General features: G+C 57.9%; 2 protein-coding genes and 1 non-coding gene across 6 annotated transcripts in view; 1 reads left to right on the forward strand and 2 right to left on the reverse strand.

Annotated features, from left to right (window-relative positions):
- Positions 1–2,738: 2,738 nt before the first annotated feature.
- Positions 2,739–2,811, reverse strand: TRNAR-UCG. The gene has a single exon. It is a non-coding gene; the product is annotated as a tRNA-Arg (tRNA).
- Positions 2,812–3,036: 225 nt separating this feature from the next.
- POLG (DNA polymerase gamma, catalytic subunit) lies at positions 3,037–20,185 on the forward strand. The gene is made up of 23 exons (XM_046007602.1): positions 3,037–3,209; positions 3,982–4,761; positions 7,448–7,643; positions 8,475–8,639; positions 8,746–8,892; positions 9,040–9,119; positions 9,896–10,078; positions 10,161–10,315; positions 10,482–10,608; positions 11,531–11,767; positions 12,620–12,740; positions 12,888–12,986; positions 13,275–13,382; positions 14,834–14,994; positions 15,660–15,713; positions 15,815–15,932; positions 16,380–16,515; positions 16,612–16,858; positions 18,001–18,123; positions 18,248–18,416; positions 18,543–18,751; positions 19,434–19,594; positions 19,992–20,185. Exons 2-23 carry the CDS (start codon positions 4,142–4,144, stop codon positions 20,048–20,050), a joined length of 3,675 nt encoding a protein of 1,224 aa, XP_045863558.1. The 5' UTR covers positions 3,037–3,209; positions 3,982–4,141; the 3' UTR covers positions 20,051–20,185.
- A 17-nt stretch (positions 20,186–20,202) lies between these two features.
- The window catches only part of FANCI (FA complementation group I), a 95,620-nt gene continuing 88,096 nt past the window's right edge, over positions 20,203–27,726 (reverse strand). For 3 of the 4 annotated variants that reach the window (XM_046007600.1, XM_046007599.1, XM_046007598.1), the window contains 6 exons: positions 26,705–26,758; positions 26,564–26,623; positions 22,890–22,961; positions 21,572–21,667; positions 21,237–21,344; positions 20,203–20,419 (listed from right to left, as the gene is read on the reverse strand). In XM_046007600.1, the coding sequence (XP_045863556.1) occupies positions 20,339–20,419; positions 21,237–21,344; positions 21,572–21,667; positions 22,890–22,961; positions 26,564–26,623; positions 26,705–26,758 (471 nt within the window). In that variant the 3' untranslated portion in view covers positions 20,203–20,338. The other variant, XM_046007601.1, reaches the window with a different exon arrangement.

The following is a 27,726-nucleotide window of genomic DNA, read 5'->3' on the forward strand; positions in this document are numbered from 1 at the left end:
GGGTGCTGGGATCAAGCCCCGAATCAGGCTCTGCACTCAGCGGGGAGCCTGCTTCCCCCTGCCACTCTGCCTGCTTGTGATCTGTCTGTCAAATAAATAAATAAATAGGATCTTTTAAAAAGGGGGGGATAATAACAGTACTTCGACTCTAGGGTCAGTGTGAGGATTAATTTAGTTGACTGTGTCAGCCTTTAGAACAGGACGTGGCATCCAGTAAGTGCTGGTTATTACTGAGCCCCAGCCCGGCCCTGAAACAGGACATACAATGAGACACGAGGTCTGTAAGTCGGTCTTCATGGAAATTTACCGCAATCGTGGAAGGGGAGAGTTGTCAAAATTCAGCATTTGTTACAACTGAGGTACATGCTTTGCAAGAAAGTACACAGTGTTTTCGTTAGGAAGGGGCTTCTGATGACCTTGTCTTTTGCTGTGTGGGAAGAGAAGTCCAGGAAATTGTGGGAAAATGTATTTGGTTTCTCAGGTATTACCAGTAGGACAGATTTTTCTAGAAGGATGTGATAGAGTTCCCAAAAAGGGAGAGAGGGAAGGTGGGGGAACTGGGTCCTGGAAACAGGGCAGCTTGGCAGGAAGGGCTCATGCCTCTGGGTACCCTCCCTCATCAGGAATCTGTGAAGACCATTTTTGTCATTGCTGAAGATTTTAATTCTGGGGTGAGTGCACCAGACAGAATTAGCCTTGTGAGAGGGGCATGTATCTTCATGGCTATTTCCTGCCACTGAAACTAAGGGGAGGGTTGTTCTCCCAGTGGAGACCAGGCAGACCCAACAAACAGTATCCCCTGGAAATGACATTTGGTTGGTCCAGGGGTCCATTCTTAGCTTTGTGTGTGTGCCATAGACGCCTTCTTAGAATAATGTTTTTAAATGCATAAAACACATAGGATTACAAAAGAAGATAACAAAAGATTACAAAGATAATGAAATATTAGAAAGAATAGGTAATATGTATTTTTAATTTAATTTAATTTTTTAAAGATTTTATTTATTTGACAGGCAGAGATCACAAGTAGGCAGAGAGGCAGGCAGAGAGAGAGAAGGGGAAGCAGCTCCCCACTGAATAGAGAGTCCAACACGGGGCTCTTCCCAGGACCCTGGGATCATGACCGGAGCTGAAGGCAGAGGCTTAACCCACTGAGCCACCCAGGTGCCCCATGTATTTTTTAATTAACTCATTAAATGACAAGGTTTGGCAGTGACCCAGTGACACTGTTAATTTGAAGGGCAGATGAGTGTAAGCAATATTTGGAAAAATCTACAGCAACTGGAATGTGTTATGAAAAGATCTGTGATTGCTATTAGGAAAAAAGTCTTAGGTGCTGTTCCTAGGATTGTGCTTGGTCGCCTAAGTCACAATCAAAGGAGAAGCTCGAGGGTGGCTCAGTGGGTTGGGGCCTCTGCTTTCCGCTCAGGTCATGATCCCAGGGTCCTGGGATCAAGCCCCACATCGGGCTCTCTGCTCAGCAGGGAGCCATCTTCCTTCTCTCTCTTTCTCTATCTCTCTGCCTACTTGTGATCTCTGTCTGTCAAATAAGTACATAAAAATCTTAAAAAAAAAAAAAAAAGGAGAAGCTCGATTGCACTAGGAGATTAGGAGTAATAAGGCAAGCATTTTCCCCGCTCAGGGACTCCCTGATTTAAGCTGAGGCCCCTCTTGGCATTTTGCAAGAATGTGAACAGTTATAAGATTAAGTGAAAACTAACAACAACAAGCAAACAAACCCAACAACAAACAGATTATGATACAGTGGATTTTCAGTCGACTGGATGTATTTTTTTTTTTTTTTGCCAAAAGAAAAACAAAATAAACCAAACATTTGTGCGTATATTAAACATACCTAGAACAGTATATGAAAAATACCTCATACTTAAAGGGGAAATGTATGGAAAAATCAAGGCTCAGTGCTGCCTTCCCAAGCCTTGGTCGGAGGCTTCTCTGTGCCTCTCTGGAGGCAATAGGAGGAGGCAGGGGGCGGCCTGGCTATCTGCCCCCGCTACCCTCGAAAAATACCGAAGTCAGTTTGTCAAGTAAGTTCAGGGTGTCCTGACACACGCACAAGCTGGAAGGTGGGGGCTGACTTTCAGCGAGGCCAGAATGTGGTCCTTAATCAGCTCTGTGAGCTCAGGTCGACCTCAAATCTCCCTTGACTTTAAATCCGCGCAGCTGCTCTCCGAGCTCCAAGCCTCGGGCTCTTGTTATTCACGAGGGCCTCATTCCTCGAGGTACTTTACAGTCTATGTACCAGGGACCAACGGGCACCGAAAGCAGAGCGGCTGCGGCCCCTGGAGCAAGAGGAGGTGGATGAGGAGGCGGGAGACCGAAAGGACTGGAAGGCTCCCCAGGCGCTCGGGCGGGGGGCTGGCTACCCGACCGCAGATTCGGGTTCCCTGAAAGGCAGTATGTTTGGAGCACGGGGCTGGGGGAGAGACGCGTCTCCCTTCCAGCTGCGAACCCTTGTCATTCCCACAAACCAATCGAGTGTGAATTAGGATTTCCCTAAAGGATGCCCCTCGCTCGCCATCCTTCACCTGCGTTGGGGGTACGCGCGGCTGGTGGTGCAATTTAGAAACGTGCCTCCGGGTCTGGGACACGTACCCGAGTAACTTCATAGGGACGCACTTGGAGGGAGCCGTTACGTCTGAGAATCGCGGCGTTCCCAAGTCTCGATGCTGCCTTCCTAAGGAGGAGGAATAGACCAAAAATTGTAAGCGGACCCTCTGCGACCGCGGCAGGACTCGAACCTGCAATCTTCTGATCCGAAGTCAGACGCCTTATCCATTAGGCCACGCGGCCGCCCGACGTCTAGTTCTCTTTGGACAATCTGAAAAGTAGCATTACCGCCCACCGGCTTGCCTAGGACCAATCCACTTGTTCCTTGGGCAGGGGAGGTTGGACTTTGGCTACCAGAGTACTGCAGGGAGAGCCCACCCGGAAGTCTCCCTCTCCCCCCTGCGGGCGGACCGGTCCACTTGCGGCGCTCTTATTGGTCGCGCCGGGAGTCTCCCGCCTGCCTCTCGGGTAGCCGCGGGACAGAGCGGGGAGCAGACGGGAAGTTGCGGCTGCCAGCGAGGCGGACTGGTCGGGTGGAGGCCACACGCCACCCCGAGGCTGCGTAGGCCGTGCGGAGGAAGACGCCGCTGCGTGGGCCTGGGGTCGGGAGCCGCAGCCCGGGAAGCACCGGACGGACCGAGGTTTCCGGCGGGTTCGGCCCGGGGCGGGGAGCGGGGGAGGCCGGGTCGCCTAGCGGCGGTGCGGCCCCTCTCTCTCCAGTCAGGGAGCGAGGCCCGGAGCTGGGCGGAGGCTCGTCCCAGGGCGCACCGCGCGCCGCCGGGCACGGGCGGGCGGCCGGGCGCGTGGGGGCCGCGGCCTCCTGCAGGGCGCCCTGGGCCGGCGGGGCCAAGGCCCGGGCACGGGTGGGAGCCCCGGGGGCCGGCGGCCCGCCCTGCGGGTTCGAATCCGGGGGCTGGCACCTGGCGGCGCTAGGCCCTGGGACCGCGCCGGTCGCGGAGCCGGCGGCCACCATTTGGAAAGCGTTTGCAGAGGGTCAGGTCTCGCGACTTGTTCGCCCTGAGTCACCCGAACAGCGGTTCCGTGTGACGGATAGAATCCGTAATCCCATTTTACGGAGCAGGAGATTGGGGCCTTCGGGAGCTCGCCCAAGGTCACGCATCTCCTGACAGCCTGCGCCGGGATTCAAACCCGCCGCGTCCTCCTTCGGGACCGTCGCTCTTAACCACTGCCTCCTCCTCCCCCAAGTTCACTGATGCACCTGCTTGAACCTCAGTGTCCTCAGGAGGGGTGTTGGTGATTCTCGTGGCTGTTGGGGGCTTCACTGAGAAAATGTCCCTAAAAGCTCCTGGCACGCTGCCTGGGACGCAGTGAGTGCTCGAGGAGTGACGGCTCGTCACGGACCACGTACCGCCCATGTGAGAAATAACACTTGATATCGTCTGTCTCCTTCAGGATTTGTGGGTGGAAGGCAGGCATGGTCAGACCCATTTCACTGACTGGAAAACAGAGACAGGACGTGTCTCCCTCCACGTCTTTCGGCCAGTAAAAGCAGCCAAGCTGGAGCCCAAAGCCAGGTGTCCTGACTCCCAGCGGGGGGCTCCCTGCACCAACCATGAGCCGCCTGCTCTGGAAGAGGGTGGCCGGCGCCACCACCGTCGGGCCAGGGCCAGTTCCAGCTCCGGGGCGCTGGGTCTCCAGCTCCGGCCCCGCCCCCGTCCCCAGCGACGGGCAGCCGCCGTCGCCGCCGCAGCAAGTGCCATCCTCGGAGGGCGGGCAGCTACGGCACAACCCATTGCACATCCAGATGCTCTCGAGAGGGCTTCACGAGCAAATCTTCGGGCGCGGCGGGGAGACGCCCGGCGAGGCCGCGGTGCGCCGCAGCGTCGAGCACCTGCAGCGGCACGGGCTCTGGGGGCAGCCGGCCACGCCCTTGCCGGACGTGGAGCTTCGCCTGCCGCCCCTCTACGGGGGCAGCCTGGACCAGCACTTCCGCCTCCTGGCCCAGAAGCAGAGCCTGCCCTACCTGGAGGCGGCCAACTCGTTATTGCAGGCCCAGCTGCCCCCCCAGCCCCCGAGCTGGGCCTGGGCGGAGGGCTGGACCCGGTACGGCCCCGCGGGGGAGGCCGTACCCGTGGCCATCCCCGAGGAGCGGGCCCTGGTGTTCGACGTGGAGGTCTGCTTGGCAGAGGGAACTTGCCCCACGTTGGCGGTGGCCATATCCCCCTCGGCCTGGTAAGTAGGGGCTGGGCTCCGGGGGCTTTAGCGCAGGTGGGGGGGGCCCAGCTGAATGGTTCGTCTCAGTGAACAGTTATGGAGGTCCCACTGTGTGCCACCAGGGCGCTCTTGTAGGGACTGCGGATTCGTGGTGAACTGAAGTAGGCTTGACCCCAGCTTTCACAGAGCTTACTTTCTGGTGGGAAGACACAGGCAGTTAACAAACACCCAAGCAAACGGCAGGTGGTGATCGGGGCTATGTGGAGAACGACAGTAGCTTGTACTTGGGATCCTAGGGGAGACCACTCGAGGCCACCTTGATTGGGTGCCTTTCCTCCTCCCCTAATTGCTTCCTGAGAAGTTAGTCTAAGACATTTGAACAGTGTTTCTGTTTGGGGATACTGGTGGTTATCATGGGCTGTTCCAGACAGTACAAAGCATTTAGCGTCGCCAGCTGCTGCCTTAAATGCCAGACCAGCTATTCCTACGATGTCCCCAAACACACTCCCACCCAGACGTAGCACCCCCCCCGCATTGCCCCCAGCCTCCCAAACAGGCATTTTGGTCCCCAGAAGGTATATCCAAATCTCTCTCTCTTCTTTTTAAATAACTTTCTAAGTGCTACCCACGTTTCTTTTTCAAACAATGATGGCAGTCCTGTTTCTCCCCTTTTTTATTCTTCGTTCCAGGATTAAAATACTCTTTACAGCCCCAATGCTTTCAGGCATGGCCAGCACAAAAGTTAGCAGTTTCTTTATTCCTATTGGAAGCTACATCTTTGTACAGAAAGCTGCGAAATGTTAAATATGCAGTTGAAAATGGTGAAAACATGGCTAAATAGATAAGGTAGGCATTAATGGCTGAAAGGAGCAAAACCAGATTCCGCATTGATTTAGTCCCAGTTGAGACGAGAATCTCAGTGCTTCCTATGTGACTTGACGGTCCACATAGAGGGATTACCACCCACCGTTTGAGAAGGTAAAGCAGGCAAATTAGGAAACCAGTGACAAGAAAGACTTGGTTTTTGATCTCTCGGTCATTTCTGGCCATTTTACCTCGAGTTCCCTTCTCTCTCTCCCTCCTCCTTCCTCTCCCCGTCCTCCCCATCCTCTCATCCTCATTCCATTCTTGCCAGTGGTCCTGGGGGCACTGCTCGGTTTGCGGGATGGCAGGAGTCCCTGCCGAGGCCTGGGCTCCCGTGGGGCCTTCCTCCTGGGAGCCTGACTGGAGGGGTGGGGAGTGCCAGATGGGGCCCCTCCGAGCAGTCTGCTGTGAACTTGGGCATGTCCCTCCCGTGTGGCTGTGTAACCGCAAGTTCCAGGCCAGCCTGAGATTTTGGGATGGTGTTGGGGGCCCGGGGGGCGCAGCTTAGACATCCCCCAGAGCAGCTTCCCAAAGGCTGTGGCTGAGGACTGTGGTCGTCACGCTAGGGGGACGTCACACAGGTGCCAACATTGATCTGAGGTTCGCAGGACAAGTGTAGAGAGTTAACGGCATTGATGTGAATCCTCTTGAACGTGCCACACGTGTTTGCATGTTCGCTGCTTTTTTATCACAGACGTGTAGTAAGACGGTTCTGTGCGCAGCTGCAGCCCTGGATCTTGACACCAGTCTGGCCTTTTTGTTGTGCCTAGAGTTCCTGCCGTCACCATAGACTCAGACATGTGACATTTTCCAGCCTCTTCTTCCAGCCAGGGCTCAGAAGGGGGAGGCGGTTGCGGCCTGCGTCCCTGAGCGTATCGTCACATTTGGTTGTGAGTTAGACTTTAGCAGGTTTAAAATGAGGAGCCACTTTCTGCTGGTTCCCCCTCCCCTGTGGAAGGTACTGTTGTGTTTGTTGAAGCTGCGGGGGCACATGGCCCCCGCTGTTCCGGGGTGCCTGCGTGGCTGCAGAGGTCACACGAGGCCTCGTCACTCCCTTTGATGCTGAGTGGCTTTGACCCTCTGGCGTCATCTGTGGTTCACAGTGGGTTTTTCCTCAGTGGCCTTGCCATGCCTGGCCTCGTGGATCTTGGGCACCCTCCAGCCTTGCCCTGAGTCGGGGTCAGGCGCCCGCAGATGGTGCCCTTCTCTGCCCGGGTGGCCCGGCCCCGGCAGGCCCACAACTTGGCCTCGGCTCTCCTCGGGTGGCTTGGAGAGGCCCACACCTGCTCCAAGGTGCGTGATGTGCTCTTGGTCCTTCAGAGTCTTTCCAGACGTTAGATGGTTCATCCTGTACGTGTGCAGCATTTGTCTTTTTCTTTTTTTTTCTTTTTTGCCATTTTCAACCAAAAAAAAAAAAAAATTCCCACTTTGGATTCTGTTGGAATTGTCTGTCTCCGTTGCTAACGTTTTGAACACCTGCTGTTGGGTGCTTCCAGACCCGAGGGGTAGACGGTGCTCATAAACAGCTCAGACTTTGTGAATCCTGGACCTGACCACCTTGTTGGGGTCCAGGCCGGGTGCCCGCGTGGGACCCCCAGCATGCGGCATTTAGCTCTGTTTTTATCTGTGGAAGGGTGGAGTCCAGGAGCTTTTATGACCTCCCTCCCACACGCCCCCACCCGCTCTCCCGCTCCGTGAGGGTGGGGAGCACTCCCCGGGCTCGCTCGCATCCCAGCTGCTAGCGCGGGAGCCGGCTCGCGGTGGTCGGTGTGCAGTGGGTGTCGCGGAGCGGAAGCCGGCCGCCCCTGTGCCCAGCCTGTCTGCCTCTCCCCTCCCTCAGGTATTCTTGGTGCAGCCGGCGGCTGGTGGAAGAGCGTTACTCTTGGACCAGCCAGCTGTCGCCGGCTGACCTCATTCCTCTGGAGGGCCCTGCCAGTGCGGGTGGCCCCACCCGGCGCCGCTGGCAGGAGCAGTTGGTGGTGGGGCACAACGTGTGCTTTGATCGAGCCCATATCAGGGAGCAGTACCTGATCCAGGTAAGGTCCCTGGGGGCAGGGTAGCTTCTAGCAGGGGGTGGCCTGAGAGCTCTGACCCTGGGGGGCTAGGGAAGGCGTTGCTTCTCTCGGTCAGCGTCTCTGTCTTGGTAGCGGCCGCGGGGCCTGCCTGTTGACCTGCACTGACCCTGGTCCCAGCTGTTCATTCCCCAGGACTGGCCTGGTATGGGGCAGGCGTCATCAGGGAGTACGGCTACCCCTTCTCCCCGTGTGGTGGTTTAGAGCGTAGCGTGGGTCTTCGGCGGCTCTGGGCCACACAGCCTGGGCTCACGTCCTGCCCGCGAGAGGGACAAGCAGCACGAGCACCTTACCGTCCCTGAGCCACCGTTTCCTTATTTGCGAAAAGGGGGCGTTCGCAGAAGCCACCTGGCAGGGTTGCTGGGGGGTGGGGTGGGGGGAGGGGTTTGAACGATGCATCCTTACAGCCAGCCCAGCAGAAAGGTGGGCCCGGTGAGGGTAGCCTTGTTGACCTGAACAGGGCTACAGAGCTCGTGAGCGGCAGGGCTGGGGTGGGGGCGCCAAACCTGGGAGCTCAGAAGGCCACGATCTGGCCCCTCTGTTCCCAAGGCAGCCCTCGAAGCTGTGGCTGGACGCTGGGAAGGCCCCTTGTGTTGGGGTTGAGCTGGGCCTGCCCCTTGGAGGGTGGGATGTGGGAGGGCAAGCCGGTCCCCACCGGAGGGCTAAGCGTGAGCAAGATGAGGAGAGTCTTAAGCATTGGAATGTCGTGTGATAGGAGGAGGCTGGGGCGGGGCTGGTGGGGTGACACCCCTGAAGCGGTACTGAGTGGCCTCAGCTCCAGCCCCCCCCCCCCAGGGCTCCCGCATGCGCTTCCTGGACACCATGAGCATGCACATGGCCATCTCGGGGCTCAGCGGTTTCCAGCGCAGTCTGTGGATGGCAGCCAAGCAGGGCAAGCGCAAGGCCCAACACCCCACGCAGCGAGGCCAGAAGGCCCCCCGCAAAGCCGGTGGCCCAGCGGTGAGCGCTCAACTGCGGGAGGCCAGAGTGGGCCGCTTGGGACTGTCTCACCAGCCTGCCTGTCTGTCCCGAGGCTGATCTGTGTCCCTTGCTCCGGCCCCCCCAGATCTCGTCCTGGGACTGGCTGGACATCAGCAGTGTCAATAATCTGGCAGACGTGCACGGCCTCTATGTGGGGGGCCCCCCCTTAGAGAAGGAGCCTCGAGAGCTGTTTGTCAAGGGTAGCATGAAGGACATCCGTGAGAACTTCCAGGTACCGTGCTGGCGAGGGGCTCTGGGGGGCCGGGCCGTGGCGGCCCCTGGCTGACCCCAGGGCGTATGGCTGCCCAACCTGACCCTGAGACCCGGCGATGGCAGCGGGATGGCTGCCCACCCAGCGCCTTCCTGTCGCCTGTGCCAGGACCTGATGCAGTACTGTGCCCAGGACGTGTGGGCCACCCATGAGGTCTTCCAGCAGCAGCTACCGCTCTTCTTGGAGAGGTGAGGGGGGGCCCCCAGTGGGAACCCCTGGGGGTCAGTAGAGTGCCTGTACCTGGGTCCTCTGTCAAAAGGTCTCCCTCAGCCTGTGGACCTTAGCTTTTCCGGACTGAAAGAATGGAGCCATTCAGTGGCGTGGTGGCCGCTGGGTCCTGGACTCTGGGTTTCTGTGGAGGCCCTGGAGGGGAGGGCTGAGGGCTGTGGCGGACCTTCCTGTGTGTGGCCCTGGCTGATGGAGCACCCTCTCTGGGCCCAGACCCTGAGCCCGGGGCTTCACGTCTGTCTTGGTCATGTTTGGTAGTGAGTCACTCATACGGTGTGGCCAGTCACAGGTGTCACCTAGACGTCGTTTGAATCGACTGGCCTGCCTCATTCATTTGCCCTTGGGCAGGTCACTTGGTTTCTCGGAGTCTGTGTGCGTCCGTAAAGCACACAAAGAATGCTTGCCCATCCCCGTTGTGAGGCTCGTCTGTGATCTAGCGCAGTGCTGGGTGCTGAGGCTTGACATGGGAGAAGGCACCTGCTTCCACTTTTGCCTGTGACTGTAACGAGGATTATCCAGTGAGGACGGGATGATACTGTATCCACTTGATAGAGAAAGGAAGTCTCTGTCAGGGGAAGCGACTTACTTAGCATCTCAGGGCTCCAGAGTCTTCGAGCTGGACTTGAGACCTGGTCTGACGTCAGGTTGAGGCTCGCCAGACTGGCTCCGGGACTGGGCCCACGCCTTGCTTTCTGGGGCCGTTTTTGACCGCCGTGGTGTTCCCCCGCACCCCCAGGTGCCCCCACCCCGTGACTCTGGCCGGCATGCTGGAGATGGGGGTCTCCTACCTGCCCGTGAACCACAACTGGGAGCGGTACCTGGCAGAGGCGCAGAGCACGTATGAGGAGCTCCAGCGGGAGATGAAGAAGTCACTGATGGACCTGGCCAACGACGCCTGCCAGCTGCTCTCAGGACAGAGGTAGGCAGGCCTTGGGAGGGCAGGATCTTGGTGAGTACGGGTGGGCTGGGCCTTACGCCGCCCCGGTGTCCTCGCTCTGCAGGTACAAGGAGGACCCCTGGCTCTGGGACCTGGAGTGGGACCTGCAAGAGTTTAAGCAGAAGAAGGCAAAGAAGGTGAAGAGGAAGGAGCCAACTACAGCCAGCAAGTTGCCCATCGAGGGGGCTGGGGCCCCTGGGGAGCCCAAGGATCAGGAAGGTGGGGAGCATGGGCGGGAGGTGGGGCGGGGATGGTCCCTGGGAAGGTCCTGGGACCCAGGGGACTGCTGGAAGGGGTCATCCAGCCTTCCAGAGATGAGTAGGCTGGGCAGGCCTTCCGGAGAGACCCTTCCGCGGGTCCTGATGGTCCTGCCCACCCTCTGCAGACCCCGGCCCCCCCAGTGAGGAGGAGGAGGTTCAGCGAGATGGCATGGCTCGTGCCTGCTTGGAGCGCTTGAAGGGGACTGCAGAGGTCTTGCCCAAGCGGCCCCAGCACCTTCCTGGACATCCTGGGTGAGCCCTAGTCCCCCATGTGTCCAGAGTCTATACTTCTCCCATGAGACTCCCTTTTCCTGGGCCCCAGCACCAGGGTGGTGGTTGCGGGGAACCCTTACTGACCTGCTGCCGTTCGTTCTGTCTTCCAGTCACTTGCTCATTCTGACCCCCAGCTCGCTGGTCTCATTCAGTGCAAGTGCCCTGAGCCCCTGCTGAATGCTGGGCCCACCGCAGCCACTTGGGGTACAGATAGGAATGGTTCCTTTCCGGGAGCTGCTTCTCCCTAGGAGGAGCTAGGCATGAAAACCAACCTGTGCAGCTGGTCTTTTTATTTCTGATGAGAAGGAGGAGTGAACAGTGTTGAGGCAGTACCTAATTCTGCCTGGAGAAATCAGGGAGGGCTTCCTTGAGGAGGGGGTTTTTATTTGAGCCTCATAGACAGGCAGAGATGAGAGAATAGCGGCAACCAGGGTGAATAGCAGGGTCTTTTCACAACTTAAGGGAGGTCTAAGTTGTGCACAACCTTTGGGTTGGCCGTGGTGAACAGCGTGTGAGAGATGGGGCTCTGAAAACCTGGTGTGTCCCTGGCACAGCAGTGGGGCAGATTGCTGTCTTCTTGGGCCAGTTACCCTGTATGGAATGGAGGTGGGGAAGGAGCCCAGTGCTGGGCCACACTTCCGGGCCTTGGCTTCTGACTAGTCTGGTAGGCCTGTCCTAGGATCTTCCTTTTCATTTACGTGAATTATTCTAGGGGACTTCCTGGGGGTCATGGATATACCCCCAGGGGCGGGGGGGGGGGACTGTGACTCTAGGCTGAGGTCACCAGAAAGCCTCGGGGCTTTGAAGGGTGGGGGTGGTCACGGGAGAGGGGGCCTGGCTTGTGGTTCTGTGCTGTCCTCCCCCCACCGCGGTGACACTGCTCTCCTCGGGTGGGGCACAGGTGGTACCGGAAGCTTTGTCCCCGGCTAGATGACCCCACGTGGACCCCGGGCCCCAGCCTCCTCAGCCTGCAGATGCGAGTCACTCCAAAACTCATGGCGATGACCTGGGATGGCTTCCCTCTGCACTGCTCGGAGCGGCACGGCTGGGGGTACCTGGTGCCCGGGCGGCGGGACAACCTGGCCCAGGCACCCATGGAAACCGCCCCGGCCTCGGCTGGGGTGGCCTGCCCCTACAGGTGAGGCTCAGGAAAGGAAAAGCTGGAATCTGGGGACCCCTTCACTTTGCCGGAGGACCCAAGCCTGGCCCAGGCCAGTGGGAGGAGCTGGGGTGCAAGGGTCTGGGTGTGAGTCGTTTTCATGGCTGCCCTTTCCTTGTGGGGTCGGAGCCCCGCAGGGGCATGGAGGCCTGAGGCCCTGCCCTCGGGTCCAGCGGCACAGCTGCCTTCCCAGGAGCGTGCGGCGGGGGGCTGTCGGGAGCAGCAGGGGAGGTGGGCTGTTTCTCTTTTCTGTGGAGTTTATCAAGCACGAGTTCTACTCTGTGATCCTAAAGCTTTCGTGGTGCCCCGCGTTGGTTCGCAGGCAGCCGCGTGAGATCGAGTGGTCAGCCACACGGTAGAGTTGGCAGAACAGAGGCCTAGGGAGGTCCTAGACCTGTCTGAGATCCCGAGTCCTGAGCTTTGGACAGGCAGGTGTTGGGGATAAGCCGTGGCACTTGACGTGGCCCGATTTGGGAGGCCCGGCTCTGCAGGACAGCCCGAGTCACCTGCAGGGCCCTGGGGACAAAAGGGGCACGAGGTCCCGTGGGTGAGGCTGCCTGGCTCCCAGAGCTTTCCCAGGGAAGGCGGCCGGTGCGAGCTGGGAGCTCAGATTGGGGTCAGACCACGCCTCGCACCGTCGCCTGCCACCGGCGTGTTGTATTTTACTTGTAATTTGTCACTCCCTGTCTGAAAACCAGGGAGAGCGTTGTCCCACTTTGCCCCAGAGCTGGTTCTGAGGCCTGAGCAAAGGGAGTTGCAGAAGGCCCTAGTGAGCCGCCCGGCCCAGCCCGGGCCCCCCGTAATCAGAGGCTGCTGCTCTTCTCTGCCCAGAGCCATCGAGTCCCTGTACAGGAAGCACTGTCTTGAACAGGGGAAGCAGCAGCCGGAGCCCCAGCAGGCAGGCCTGGTGGAGGAGTTCCTGCTCGCTGACGGCAGCGCCATGTGGCAGACGGTGAGGGCAGCTCTGAACCTGGGCTCTGGAGTCTCTGCTCCGTCCCCAGGACAGCGGCCTTCTGGGTGGGGGCGGCGCCCTGGGGACACTGGGTGGCTGGCCCTAGGCTGGCCCCGTTTCACTTACTCCATACCTGGGCCCATCCAGGTGGAAGAACTGGGCTGCCTGGAAGCAGAGGCAGAAGCGGAGGTGGAGGCCAGGGCAGAGCGCTGTGGAGCGGCCGTCCCCAGTCAGCCCCCGGCTCTGGTGAGCGGGCTTCTCGGCGGGCTCTGGGTGGCGGGGCCCGACTCTTGTGCCCAAGTAGCTCTCCCCCTTGCCAGAGCGTTTCCAAGGTCCCGGGGTGGGGAGGGAACACACTGCCTTGCCCACCGGTGGCCCCGCGTTTCTTGGAGGCCGAGGAGGGAGCCCGAGGCCCGTGGCCATCCTGCCATTTCTCAGCACACCGTTGGCTGCCTCAGGCCCTTTTCCCATGCCCTGGCCCTCGCCGAATGCAGGTGCTGAGCAGGGCCTCATCTAGGTGTGTGGCCCCCACAGACTGCCGCTGGTGGCCCCAAAGCCAGCCAGCCGACCTATCACCATGGCAACGGACCTTACAACGACGTGGATGTCCCCGGCTGCTGGTTCTTCAAGCTGCCTCACAAGGTGTGTGTCCTGATTCACGCCTGTCCCGTGCTGCCCTCACCGTGCCTCGGGCGCCCAGGTCCCTGGAGTGACTCAGCCCGAAGCGCCCTAGCTCAGGAGCGACACGCGTGGTGGGGCAGGGCATGGTCCCAGACCGTTCCCCATGTCTTGGAGTCGCTGCTTCCTGAAAATTGGGTGGCGAGGGGCATGGTGGTGTGATGACATGACGAGGGCTGTCAGGTGTCTGGCGTGTGTGTCACCTGATGGGCACTGTTGTCCATGGTGGTTGGTTGCCTGGGTCAGCCTCGATCCTGAAGCAGCTGATCTGCCCCCCCCTTTTTTTTTTTAAACTTTTATTTATTTGACAAAGATAGCACAAGCATGAGGAGTGGCAGACGGGGAGCGGGCGGGGGGGGGGAAGCAAGCTCCTGCAGAGGAGGGGGAGCCCAGGTTCAATCCTGGGACCCTGGGATCATGACCAGAGCCGAAGGCAGAAGCTCAGCTGACTGAGCCGCCCAGGCTCCACTGATGATCTTCCTGCTGAGGCAGCCTCAGGAGGCCCCGAGGAGACTGAGCCTTCGGGCTCACTCACCTCAGTTCGTCTCACGGAGGCATTTTATCCCTCACGTCAGTGCACGAAGAGTGGACACAGTACATGAGATATTTTGAGGGAATAGAGATACGTGTAACTTTTATTACAGTTCATTGTTACACTTTATTAAATTTTTATTTTGGAGATTTTATTTGACAGATCACAGGCAGAGAGGCAGGCAGAGAGAGAGGAGGAGGCAGGCTCACCGCTGAGCAGAGAGCCCGATGCGGGGCTCGATCCCAGGACCCTGAGATCATGACCTGAGCCGAAGGCAGAGGTTCAACCCACCGAGCCTTATTGTTACACTTCTGTTTTATTAGATATTTCTATGACAGTTTCACCATGTGCTGTTTATCGTATTTTTTTAAGATCTTATTTATTTGACAGAGTGTGCGCGTACGCACTTCCACAAGCAGGGGGAGCAGCAGAGGGAGAGCAGAGCAGGCTCTCTGCTGAGGGGCTCAGTCCCAGGACTCCGGTGATCATGACCTGAGCCAAAGGCAGGCACTTAACGGCTGAGCCACCCAGGCATCCCTGTCATAGTTTTATCATAAATATACACATGTAGGATAAAAGCACGTGTGGGTCTGCGCTCTGCAGTGGGGGGCGTCTGCTGGGGACCTTGGATCATAGGTACCCTCCCCCACGCCAGACAAGGGGGCAGCTGCCTGGTGGAGGGAGCCGGCATTTCTGTCTCCGTGCGTGTGCGTGCGTGCGTGTGCGTGCGTGTGCGCACATGCACCTGAGTTGCATTTGGGGATTTCCCCAGACTGGTTTGCTTGAGGTTCTGGGCTCGGTGGTCAGAGCTGAGGTGCACAGGGAGTTCCCTAGTCAGGGGTCTGCCACCAGCTTCCAGCCCTGCTTCCTTTGCCCTTTTCAGGATGGTAGCAGCTGCAACGTGGGCAGCCCCTTTGCCAAGGACTTCTTGCCCAAAATGGAGGATGGCACCCTGCAGGCCGGCCCAGGAGGTGCCAGCGGGCCCCGTGCCTTGGAAATCAACAAAATGATTTCTTTCTGGAGGAACGCCCATAAACGAATCAGGTGGGCCACCGTGGGAGGGTGGAAACCTGTCATCTGTGCCCTGGCCAGGATACAGCAGCCGTGGGATCCCCTTCTCCTACCTCCCACCCAGGCTCCCCCCCAGGTTCCCCCCCACCCCCCTGGGCTGCACTGGAGGGACAGCCCAGCGACGGTCTCGAGGCTTGGCTTCTTGTGCTTTGGGTGCCGTGTGACTGCGGGCAGGCCCCTTTCCTTCCTAGCCTCAGCCTCTGTGTTTATGTAGAAAGTGGTGTGGTTGGGCCTGGATGGCGGAGCTGCTGGAGCCCTGGATATGGCTGAGGGCCATGGCGGCAGCTGGCCTGTGCGCTGGGACCCGAGGCTGACAATGGCAGGGGTCTCCGCCGCAGGGCTGACTGCCAGAAGGTGGCTGCTGTGGCTGTGTGGTCTGCCCCCAGCATGGCCGAGGTCAGACTCCTCACAGACACTCTGGGGCAGGGCAGAAGCCATCTGGGAGGCCTGGCTGGTTCTCAGATGGCGTATGCTCCTGGATGAGAGATCTTAGGGCCCCAGGCCTTGGTTGTGCCGCGGCCCCCCCTGAATGTAGTCAGTGGGAATAGGGTGAGGCCTGGCCAGGAGGGGGCGCGGTGGCCCCCAGAGCTGGATTCTGTTCCTCGAGGCCTTCCTGAGCCTCAGTCCTGTCCCCGCAGTTCCCAGATGGTGGTGTGGTTGCCCAGGTCGGCTCTGCCCCGTGCTGTGACCAGGTATGGCCTGCCAAGTGGTTGAGGGGACAGGAGAACTGAGTGGGGGAGGACCTCGGACTACAGCAAGCTGCCAGGACTCATGTTCTCCCCCACCCTACCAGGCATCCCGACTACGACGAGGAAGGCCGCTACGGGGCCATCTTGCCTCAGGTGGTGACCGCCGGCACCATCACGCGCCGGGCTGTGGAGCCCACATGGCTGACTGCCAGCAATGCCCGGGTATGTGTGTGCCGCCCTCGGGTCCCCGTGCTGCCTCTCCTGGGTTCCTTAGAGACTGGGTACAGAGGGCTTTCGGGGAGGAGCACGAAAAGGAACCTGAGTTCTGGGGCAGTCAGGACCCCAGTTCAGATCTAGCTCTGCTGCTCTGTGCTTCTTTCCGCAAACTTGACCTGAGCCCCTCCTCGTAGTCAGACGTGGACGAGGCGTGATGCACACGGCTGCGGTGGGGTGGAGGCGGGGCCGGGTGTCTACTGTCCCCCCCGCACTGCTGCCCGACAGCCGTCCTGGGAGCCCCTGAGGGTGGAGCGTGGGGCCGTGCTTGGCATTACTGAAAGCGCCCTGTCAGGAAAGGCCCAGCACTCTCAGTCGAGCCCGGCTCCAGGAATGGGGCGGGGGGAGGAGTCTCACTGGGGTGTCTGGGGAGGGCCTGACCTCCCTCTTCCGCAGCCTGACCGAGTAGGCAGTGAGTTGAAGGCCATGGTGCAGGCCCCACCTGGCTACGTGCTCGTGGGCGCCGACGTGGACTCGCAGGAGCTGTGGATCGCCGCCGTGCTCGGAGATGCCCACTTCGCAGGCATGCACGGTGAGAGGGGCTGGGCCCGAGCCGAGGCAGCCGCGGGGCTGGCAGACCGCCTCCTGGCCGCCTTTCTCACGCCTGGCTCCCCGCACCCCTCCCCAGGCTGCACGGCCTTCGGCTGGATGACGCTGCAGGGCAGGAAGAGCAGGGGCACTGACCTGCACAGTAAGACCGCGGCGACCGTGGGCATCAGCCGGGAGCACGCCAAGATCTTCAACTACGGCCGCATCTATGGGGCGGGGCAGCCCTTCGCCGAGCGCCTGCTCATGCAGTTCAACCACCGGCTCACCCGGCAGGAGGCAGCCGAGAAGGCCCAGCAGATGTACGCTGTCACCAAGGGCCTTCGCCGGTGAGGGGCCCTCCCCCATCCACGTCTGCCCCAGGGCCTTAGGCCTCCTCAGCTCCCTTTCACCGCCCTCGACACGGCTCGCTTTCCCCATGGCCTGAGCCCTCTCCTGGCTCCTCTCCCTCCAGCCCTCTGACCTGGCTCCAGGATGTTTGGCCCCGGGGATTGTGACATTTGCTTATTGATAACTTGAAGCAGTTTTTATCAGAGTTAAGGCTGGACTTCCGTGTTGCCACCAAGTGGCGGCACAGCAGCGGCGTGGGGCCGTGGGAGTGAGTGAGTGAGGGCGGGGCGGGGCGGTGGAGCCCTGGAGACTTCGGATGGGCTTTGCTCCAGGAGGCTGCGGTTTTTTCCCTCTGGCCATGCTGCCTCCTGTGCTCGGGCCTTAGTGGGTCCCCGGGACGGCCTTAAAGACAGGTGAGGTGAGGGAGGAGAGGGACAGGTCTGCCTTCCGCAGGTACCGTGTGCAGGGGCCACATTGAACGAGCGGGGCTCCTGGGAGGCTGCAGGGCAAGCAAGTGATGGTGCAGGGGTGAGCGCGTGAGCACGGCGGGGGGGGGGGGGCGCGAGGTACAGCTCGCACTGTGGGGACTGTGTGGTGAGGATGGATGAGGTCGGACCTTAGGCGTGGAGATCTTTGAAGGGGACACGTGGGAGTCTGGCCCGAGGGCACAGGCGGTGGGGAAGCCCGGTGCAGCGTGGAGGTGAGTGACAGGCATGCGGAGCCGTCAGGGTAGCTGAGGCCACGCGGGATCTGGAAGTCTGGGGCAGTGGGAACAGAGAGGGTCGGTCTGACTTGGCTATGCGTTGTCTTCTCTACATGTTCTTCTCCCTTCAAGGAGTATCCCATTTCCTATCATCCCTCCCTTCCGGGTCACAGCCCTTAGTGGTCGCTCAGTGGTCACTGGGCAGTCCAGTGTCTGCACCACGAGGACAGTGGTAACCGTGCCGGCTCCCGGGTTGGCATCTGTCCTTTACTGGGCTTCACCTCTTCCTGGCAAGTTACTTACCCCTTCTCAGCCTGTTCCCCGTGACGTAGAGCCCAGGGGCATAGGCATGGGCCTGGGTGTCCGTGAGCACTGCAGCCCGGGGCCAGGCACCCAGGAGGCACCCCACGGGAATGATGGTGGGGACGCTGCCCCCAGGTACCGGCTGTCGGACGAGGGCGAGTGGCTCGTGAGGGAGTTGGACCTCCCTGTGGACAGGACTGAAGACGGCTGGGTTTCCCTGCAGGATCTGCGCAAGATCCAGAGAGAAGCTTCGAGGAAGTAAGAACCTTGTGTGTCCTAAGGAGGGTGGGAGGGTCTGGGCTCGCCTGGGGAAGCTGGGATACTTAGTTTTAGCTCAGCGATGCTGAAAGGCAAAGCTTGCCTTCTGTGTGTGTGTCCCCAGGTCACGCTGGAAGAAGTGGGAGGTGGTTGCCGAACGAGCGTGGACGGGGGGCACGGAGTCAGAAATGTTCAATAAGCTGGAGAGCATTGCCATGTCTGACACCCCGTGTACCCCAGTGCTGGGCTGCCGCATCAGCCGGGCCCTGGAGCCGTCGGCTGTCCAGGGGGAGGTAGTGTGCAGTCCTCGGAGCCTGGGGAGGGGGTCACAGGGAGGGGCAGGGCTCCCGTACCGCCTCCAACCCACAGCAAGCCGGTGTGTGGCCGAACCCCTCTGACCTGTGCCCCCTTCCCCCCAGTTTATGACCAGCCGTGTGAACTGGGTGGTGCAGAGCTCTGCTGTGGACTATCTACACCTCATGCTCGTGGCCATGAGGTGGCTGTTTGAGGAGTTTGCCATCGACGGGCGCTTCTGCATCAGCATCCACGATGAGGTCCGCTACCTGGTGCGAGAGGAGGACCGCTACCGCGCCGCCCTGGCCCTGCAGATCACCAACCTCCTGACCAGGTACGCGGGGCAGGGGCCGCTCGCTCGGGCTTCAGGCTGGCACCGGGCTGAGCGCGCTTTGCGCTCGCATCTCCCTAGGAACGAAGGTCCTAAAAAGACCAGCCTCAGCTTCTAAGTGAGATTTCTTGGGTTTGAAAAGACCATAAACCCAGACTAGATGACGGAGGTAGTGAGGAGGTCAGGGAGGTGTTCCACGAGTAGCTGCCATCAGGGCCTCCTCTAGACACAGACCTTTGTATTAAAAATCAAATGACAGCTTTTCTCAGTTCATGCAAAATTGAGAGGTTTTTCTTTTATCCATGTTTCCTTAAGTGCCAGAAGTTTAGGATTCCTCGTTCACAGTATTTTCTGGTGGTAGTCTGAAACTCCGACGTGGCTTAAAAAACATTTTCTATATTGAGCTGTATCCCCTTGTAAGATTCCTAGTTTACGTGGTTGACTTCAGTAATTACAGTTCCGTAACGGTCTGCCATTCAGAACTAGTTTGGGAAGCAAATCTCCTAATGGGTGGATAGTGTAGACAGTACTTAACACTCCACAGCTCTCTCCATCTGCCCCTGGGGGGGGTTGTGCCTAACAGCTGACAGTGAACTTCGGGGGGGAGAGGCACATTCCAAACCCTGAACTGCGCGGTGGTCTGTGGGGGGAGGGCCGGGTCTGAGGGAAGACCCATCTCTTGCAGGTGCATGTTTGCCTACAAGCTGGGTCTCAATGACCTGCCCCAGTCCGTCGCCTTTTTCAGCACAGTCGATATTGACCGGTGCCTCAGGAAGGAAGTGACCATGGATTGTAAAACTCCTTCCAATCCAACTGGGATGGAAAGGAGATACGGGATTCCCCAGGGTGAGCTGCACCCCGCTCCGGTCGGCATGCGCAAAGTGCAGGTGGCTGGAGCCTGCTGCTGTCTGGTGGTGGGGGGTCCAGGGAGGGCGTGCCCAGGGAACATGATTTTCACGGCCCATGAATGAACAAACCAGAACTCAAAATATTTCCTCTTTAACCACAGTAGAAATATATTTTAAGATTCCTTATATAAGGTCAAAGTGCATTTTTAGGTGAAAAGTATGCTTTGAATACCGAACAAGCAGAGAGAAACATTTAAAAAGAAAATGAGCTTACTTTACACAGAAAGAAAACAGGCACTCCCCAACGGCACCTTCCGTCCCTGGCGGTTGCTCTGCCTTCCTCCTCCCTCCTTGCTGGCTCCTGGGCACCGCCAACCACGGGCACTGTCTTTCAGGTGAAGCGCTGGATATTTACCAGATAATTGAACTCACCAAAGGCTCCTTGGAACCGTGAAGCCAGCCTGGACCGCAGCTCTGCCTGCAGACCCCGAATTTGCTCCCGTGGAGTTCCGTCGGGGCGGCGCAGGTTCCCACACTCAGGCTCGCGCTGTGCTGCTTGCAAAAGGGCTCGCGGGAGGCCAGCCCTCGCCAGCAGCAGGAGCCGCCAAGACGGCCTGCCTCCGAGGGAAGGTGCGGCGGAGTCCAGTGGGTTCAGAGCCAAGTGCCAGCGTGGCGCGGGCTGTAGGACACGGGGCACTGTTGCTTGTTGGGTAAAAAGAAAGCAGAAGCCCCAAAGTTCACATTAACTCAGGCATTTCATTTCTTTTTTCCTTTTCTTCTTGGCTGGTTCTTTGTTCTGTCCCTCGTGCTCTGATGCAGTGCCCTAGCGGGGGAGAGAAGTAAGTGCTCAAATGTGATAAGCCTGCTCAGAGGCTGTGGAAATAAAAACAAAAATCCTTTATCTTCTCATCAAAGCCTGTGGTAGTCTTGCTTTCTCCCCTTCCCACTCCGAGGAGGTGGTTCTGTCTGTGGAGGAACAGGGAAGCCTGCCCCGGGGCTGAGCAGCCAGCGCTGAGGCTCTTCCGCAGGGCAGAGGCAGGGGGCGAGAGGACAGGCGCCTCCGTGCTCTCCCCGAGCCCCCTGACGGCTTAGGGATGGGCATGGGGCCAGGCGCATTACCGCCTGCGGGGTGATCTTCTCAAGGATGCAGCTTCGCCCTGAGATGCCAGAAACGTGAACTTCCACCTTAGACACACCTGAGCTGCGGCAGCATCGGGGAGCTCCCTGGGGTTGGGTCTACAACCGCACAACTAAAGGGCACAGGAGGCCGGGGCTGGAGGACCTGGAAGAAGCTGCACCCGAGGCAGGCAGAGACAGGGTTTTACCAATTGGTTGCCAAGCCGCAACCCTGGGGCTAGTCACCTTCCAGGGGTTCAGAAGGTCACGAGCAAGACCCACGGTAAGAACTTGTGTCCTCACCCCGTTCTAGAAAGGTCTGCCCCACCTGTGTGCCAATGTGGGGGACTCTGTGTGGTCTGAAATCCGCAGCCTTTAGTGTCGGCCGTGCCCGCCTTGGCTTTTCCCTTGGGGGGGGGCTCCCTGCGGGGCTCCCCACCCTCCTGGGCTGCTCCATCGAGGCTGCCCACAACCAGTTAGGAGGCGGCTGGTGTCCTGCGCTCTGGTCGGAAGCAGGCACTGACCTCTTCGGGTTCATCTGCCTCCTCATCCCGGAGAACCAGGTCCAGGATGTTCCCTTTGATCTTGAAGTCTCGCGAGGTGCTGAGCTTCATGTGCTGCATCAGGTTCACCTAGGACAGGACCGGCCTCAATGACCCTTCAGTTCCTCCTTAAAGCACGCGCACCCACTGGCCTTTTCCCCGAGTTCCCAAGTGACGGCTGAACTCAGGCCATCAGACCACGAGGAGCAAAAGGACAGAGAATGGTTCTAGCTTCTTCCCCACCGCTCTGTGCTGCTTCAGTCTGCACGGCCCCTCCCAGGTCCGTGGGAACAGTGGAACGGCTGTGTGTGTCCTACCTTGGACTTCTTCGAAAGCTGGATGAGGAATTTTTCATACTGTTCAATGGCGAAGATGAGATTAGGGATTGGCTTGGTTTCTCGAAGAACTCTGGCCTACAGGGCAAAGAAAAGACCTGGTTTCAGGTTCAGAGGTTTCTGAAGCAGTCCGCGGCAGGAAAAAGCTAGTCTGTCTGCCAATCAAAGGCAGGGTTCCTTATGTTCTGGTAACCTATGATTTCTGGCAATTAATCTTGTCAAAGGACGGGAAAGAGCACTGAATCCTCCCATTGATAATCTCTCTGTATTTTACGGTTTTGTAGACTGGCTGAAAGAAGGGCCACTTGTAGAAATCTGGTTGCGTCCCTGACCTGACTGATACCCCAACACCAGGAGCTCATTCTGGTGCACACTGTTTTTTTAATTTAATAAAGGCCACGAATGAGGATTTGGGGGGAAAAAGAACATTACCTTGGAGATAATTCTGTATCTGAACATTAAACTTTTATTTTCCTCAGGCCCGTGTCCTACAGTATGACGCACTATCAAACTCATTTAGCCAGTCCACTTGGTAGGCATCTCGGTTTTTTCAGGACTCGCTTTTACAAACACCGCTAGGACTCTCCTGTACGTGGGCTTCTAGCCTCCACTCCTGGCAAGCACAACTGTGGGAAAGGGCACGAGTGGGGGGCAGAGCTCCTGAAATTCAGCAGTTGCCCCCAGTGCGTCGGATGGGACCTTTGCCAGCAGCGTCCTAGAGCAGCCTCGTCCCTGCTCCCGCCCTGTCCCTTTCACGTCCTTCAGGGAGCATCTTCTGGGCTCATTAACTTCTCCGCAAACAACTCCTTCCCAATGAGAATCCCAAGCCACTGCCATTTTTAAAGAAAAAGCTTAAGATTTTTCGAGTGCTTCCTAAATAAAATGTGTGGCTTTTGGTTCAGAGGAAAAAGACGCTCCCTCTGAACACAATGAGCAGAGCAGCAGCCCCACACACGTTTTGAAAAGAGCGTTAACGAGCTACAAAGCACACAGCCCGCAGCTGACCCAGCTACACTGGCCACCCTAGGGCTCAGTACCGCGAGTTGTTTAACCACCGCCACCGCCACGACCAAGCGCAGGGCATTTTCATCCCCCGCAGGAATCGCTACCCATTTCTGCAGGCTCCCCCGGCTCTGGACAACCACTAATGTACGTTCCGTCTTTCCAGATCTGCCTGTCCTGGACCTGCCCTGTACATGGAATCCCGCCGCACGTGGGCTCCCGGGGACCGGCTTCTGTCCCTGCATGCTCTCTCAGTTCCCCAGCGCCTCTGTGTTTGTGAGCGGCGGCGGCTGCTTACCATGGCTGTGGCAACGGCGGCCGCTTTCCCCTTCTTCTGTCCTGTACATTTCAGGCTCTGACTCTTCTTGTTCTAAAGACACAGAAACAAATTCTCTCATTGTCGGAGATGCTGGTGGTTAACTTCCCAAGAAGGTGATTATGGCAGAACATGGAGAGGCCTCGTAAGGGGACCACGTCGGGGCGGAGAGAGAACCAGCGGCGGAGAGAGAACCAGCGGCAGATGCTGGAAAACGGGGAACATTTTGTGACACTTTATGACCCTCACATATTTTGGGGGTCTTGTTGGGAAGTTTACAATCTTGCTCTTAGAACTAGCACATGCAGTGAAGGCAGGACTGACTGTTCTTACACCAGGCCAGCCAAGAGGATGGTGACAATGGGGACTGTCAGGATGGCGGCAGGAACTGGGATTTCCCCGCTGGGCAGTTGGCTCCAAGGGTTTCCATGAAGGGGAGGAAACCAGAGAGGCGGCTCCCAGGGCCTTCCGTCTTTCCACTTAGGGTCAGACCGCAGACATGTCTCATGGGCCATGTGGTTACGAGCTTGAAAAGGGTTTAGAGGTATAGGAACACTTGCCTGTGTTGTCAGTATCGCAGAATAAAGAGCTCCTGGGCACGGGATAAAGGGAACCAAGGATAAGGCAGCAGAGAGTACAGACCAGCACCGCACGTGAGCTACACAAAACACGGCCACTTCTACCTGAAGGGGTGTTCTGTGCCTGCTAGGAATGAACACGCCTGCCCCACGCGACAAGTCAGAGAATGAGAAACAGAGACCTGAAAATGGCGAGAACCGCACCACTGGAACCACGGGAGAAGCAGGAGTCCATGTGGCCTGTTCTGGAGACTGAGAAATGGCAGGGACTCCAGAGGGGCTGGTGTGAAGAAGTCTACTTTTAGCCTTGGAACACAGGGTAGAGGGCGAGGCCTTTTGAAGAGAGGGGCAGGGGGGCAGCCATAGACAAAACTCTGCAGAAACTGCTGAATCTCCTTCAATCAGTCCCTGTCCACTGCCCATTCCTGGTGATTCAGGAGGACGAAAATCCCAGCTGGAGGAGACATCTTTTACTTTTTTTTTATTTTTAAAGATTTCACTTATTTGTCAGAGAGCGCACAAGCAGGGGGAGCGACAGGCAGAGGGAGACAGACTCCCCGCTGAGCAGGGAGCCTGATGTGGGGCTCAGTCACGGGACTCTGGGATCATGACCTGAGCTGAAGGTGGACGCCTAACCAACTGAGCCCCGCAGGCACCCCAAGAGGCACGAAGAGGCACAGCTTGGAGCAGGACGCTAAGGGGTTTGCAGTATTGGTTTTCGTTGCTTGCGTCCCACGGACAGAGACCCAAGGCTGCGGGGGGAAAAAAGAAGGGGCTTTAAGAGACTAAACAGCTCTCCGAAAAACGGGGGAAATGCAATCCTGGTTTCTGGCTGAGCTGGGCTTAATGGAACCAGAGGCTTTTTGCCCAGGGCTGCTCACGAAGCACGTCTCACCGTCCGAGGAGAACGTCCGCCTGTGGATCAGCCGACTCGTCAGTACGGCTTCCAGTCAAACGCGGGTGCGGCTGGGGAGAGCAGCCTGAGAATTCGCGAACTGGTTTTTGTGTAATGGGGGGAAACAGTCTAGGAGAAGCCCGGAGACTCCCAGCAGACAGTGCTTGAGAGTGCTTGACACGCCCGCCAGTAGCTCACACGCCCAGCGGTGTCAGCGGCCCTGGAGCAGGCGCTGGCCAAATCCAGCCCCTGCTTGTCTCCTCCGAGCCGCTGCCCAGGCGGCCTCGACCTGCCCCTCTGTCGGGACAGCAGAGGCGGGCAGCGTCACCGACCACAGCCCGCAACGTTTACTCTCTGGCCTTTTAGAGAAAAGGTTTGCTGACCCCTGCTGTGGGGTCAGACTACCTGAGCTCAGGGTCTGCCTCTGGACTGGCTCTGTTCTTTGCATTCGCCTCTTCCCCTTTCCTGTCGCTTACACGGGGCAACTACCGGTCACGAGGTAGTGAGGAGGAGTGAGGGGCTGAGGGAGAGAAGCCTGACCTGACGCCAGGCCAGGGTCCTAGAGCGCCCGGGGAGGGTTCCCCGTGTGTTCGCCGCTCTGGTGAAATGAATATGGTCTTACAGCACTGCTTCCCAAGCTGTACTCTTTGGACTGCTATTCTGCCAATGGCACTTGTTATTTTAAAAAGAAAAAACAAGAAAAAAAGTTCTTGAACAGTACACTGAACATATTTAGTGTGGGACCTCTCAGCAAGGCGAGGAACATGTACGCGTACTTTCACAGACTGCTCCTTTCCGAGGACCGTCTCAGTCTGTACAGTGAACTCCGTGAGACGGGGCCTTCCTGGAGACAGGGAACTCCAAACCGGACCGAGGAGAGGAGGGATACATCCGCTATTCAGACAGGAGACGCGTCTGACAGGATGGCACCTACGTGAGCGCTTCTGAGCAAGCACGCAGGAGAGATTAAAGGAGAGGGCCAGAAGCAACAGCTTGGTGACAGCAGGCCACAGGCTGTGGCCAAACGGGAGGCCTGACCCAGATCATCGGCGTGGTACAAAGGCAAGATGACAGAACCTTAGCTATCAGCACACGACTTGGGGCTCCTCTGGCCGAACCCAGGTGACCGGCCTCTCGGTCACGGATGCACCAGGGGAGGGGAGGGAGCCCCCTTCAGCCACAGAATGAAACAGTTACTGACAGGAAGATGTGTCTGTGCACAACCCAGAGGCAGAAAGCATGTGGGTCCCAACCCATTGCTGTAACAACTGGTCCCGGCCTTCTGGCCAGGGCTGACTCAGTGCACATCTGCTCGGTTCGGTGAAAATTAGTAACGGCCCGTGATACTCTTCACTCGACCTGTGACTAAGTGGCCTTGGGAGACTGTGGGTTGTCATGTATTGAAGCCACAGGGTCTCACCTGGGGGTGATTTTGCCCTTTTGGGACATTTGGCAATTTCTAGGGGCATTTCTGGTTATCACAACCGGGGGCCGCTACTGGCATCTGGTGGATAGAGGCCAGGGCGCTGCTCAATAACCCAGAACGCACGTTAGAGGCCGCACATCAAGGAATTATCTGGCTCAAGAGATGTCCATAATGCAGAGGCCTAAAATCCCCGTTTAATAAGCCAAAGTAACAATCGTCAGGTATGACAAGAACCTGGTGGTATCTGTGACTGGCGGGCACTGAAAATTTCTCCTAGTCCTGAAGGAGCCCATTACTTTATTCATTTAGGAGGAGGAGAGAGGGGTCTGGGCACCGGACGAGACCAGCCCACCGGCCCTCCGCTCCGTGGAAGGGCTGGGCCCCCACATACGCACACCATCGGACCTCAGCCTTCGTGTGCCCGCTGCTACTCACTCGCCGCAGGACGGCCCACGGCTCCATCTAGAATCCACACAACCAAGTCGCAGTGCCAGCAGGCATGTTCCTTCCCTGCTCCAAACGCAAGCGGACCACTCTCTCCAAATTAGGAAAAACTTTTTTTCTTTGCATGACTAAAGGTTTCTTTGCTGTAAATACCTCAAGCCTTGGCTTCCACTTCCAGTGGGCACCTTTGGCTTATGGCAAGTAGGGAAGAAACTGCACGGACACTGGGCTCCCGGGACCAAGCAGTCCCCTGGGGACACAAGAAGCCCCTTCCTCCCGGCAGATCTACTCTGGTGCTGACTGAGTCACTCACCTGTATGTAAGAAATGAAAGAATAGCATAGGGGGGTCAGATGAGAACCGGACAGTTTCACCTGCAGCAAAAGAGAAGGAAACCAATGTAACTGCAGAAGGGACGGCTTCCTCCATTCCCAGGAAAGGCATTTTCAACTCACCAGCTTTTCCATATTTTTCGGAATTCCTCCGGCGCTCTGACACACCTGGAGATACTAACCAAAGATACCCAGATCAGTCGACATCCTCGGTCAACGTCCCCGGACGCTGCAGCGGAGTCACGAGCTAAGGGAGTGGGACTCGCTGCTGGCGGCCAAGGGAAAGGAAACAAGCTCGCCGTTCATGGAGAATCCTAGCACTAGGCTTCCTCTGTTCCTTCCTCAAAGCTCCTGAGCCTCCCAGCCACAGACAATGAACGAAGGGCTTCCGTTTCTGACTCGTTATCTTACTGCCTTAAAAGCTCTTCAGGCCAATGGCTCCTGCATCTAGAAAACCAGTGACTTTCCTCTTTTACCTTTAAAAATGCCAGTAAAGAGAAGAGGCTTTCAGTATTTCCAGCAGGGAAGTTTAAGAAACACACCGCGTGGCCAGAGCCGTACCTTCTGAGATGGCCGCGCTGCTGCTTGGGGACACCACACAGCAGTCTACCGTCCTTTCGGGTTGTCTAGGCCCTTCTACGTATTTAACAAGGATCACTGTAGAATCAGAACCACACCACCCGTGCCTACCTCCTGCTGAGTGTCTGCTGTGGACCAAAACTATTCCAAGTGCAGAAGGGTTCCCTGCTAACAGACACTAGGGAGCATCAACTCAGACCCAGGGCAGAGTATCCTCGCACTTAAAATTAATAACCTTTCTCCCACCCATGCACCTGACCTGTCAGGCATTTAACACCTACTTGTTAAAGAAATAAGGACTAAACACCTCTTTAGTGCCCAGACTGGTTTGAAATAGTACCGTTTTGTGTGCAATCAAGTGTCGCTGAATTCTACAGCCATGTTAGATTAAGTCCTAGACGGCCCTCGGAGAGGCGCTCACTCTCAAGCACACGCCACATACTTATATGCCCCCACCCCCCAAAAAAGGGTGGGGAGGCCTCTAAAGGAAGATTTAGAATTATGCCGTCAACTGCTATTTTTCCTGGCCTTTGGAGACACCTGCCACCTACTGACCAAACCAGAAT

The sequence above is a fragment of the Meles meles genome, chromosome 6, assembly GCF_922984935.1.
Source record: "Meles meles chromosome 6, mMelMel3.1 paternal haplotype, whole genome shotgun sequence".
Classification (NCBI taxonomy): Eukaryota; Metazoa; Chordata; class Mammalia; order Carnivora; family Mustelidae; genus Meles; species Meles meles.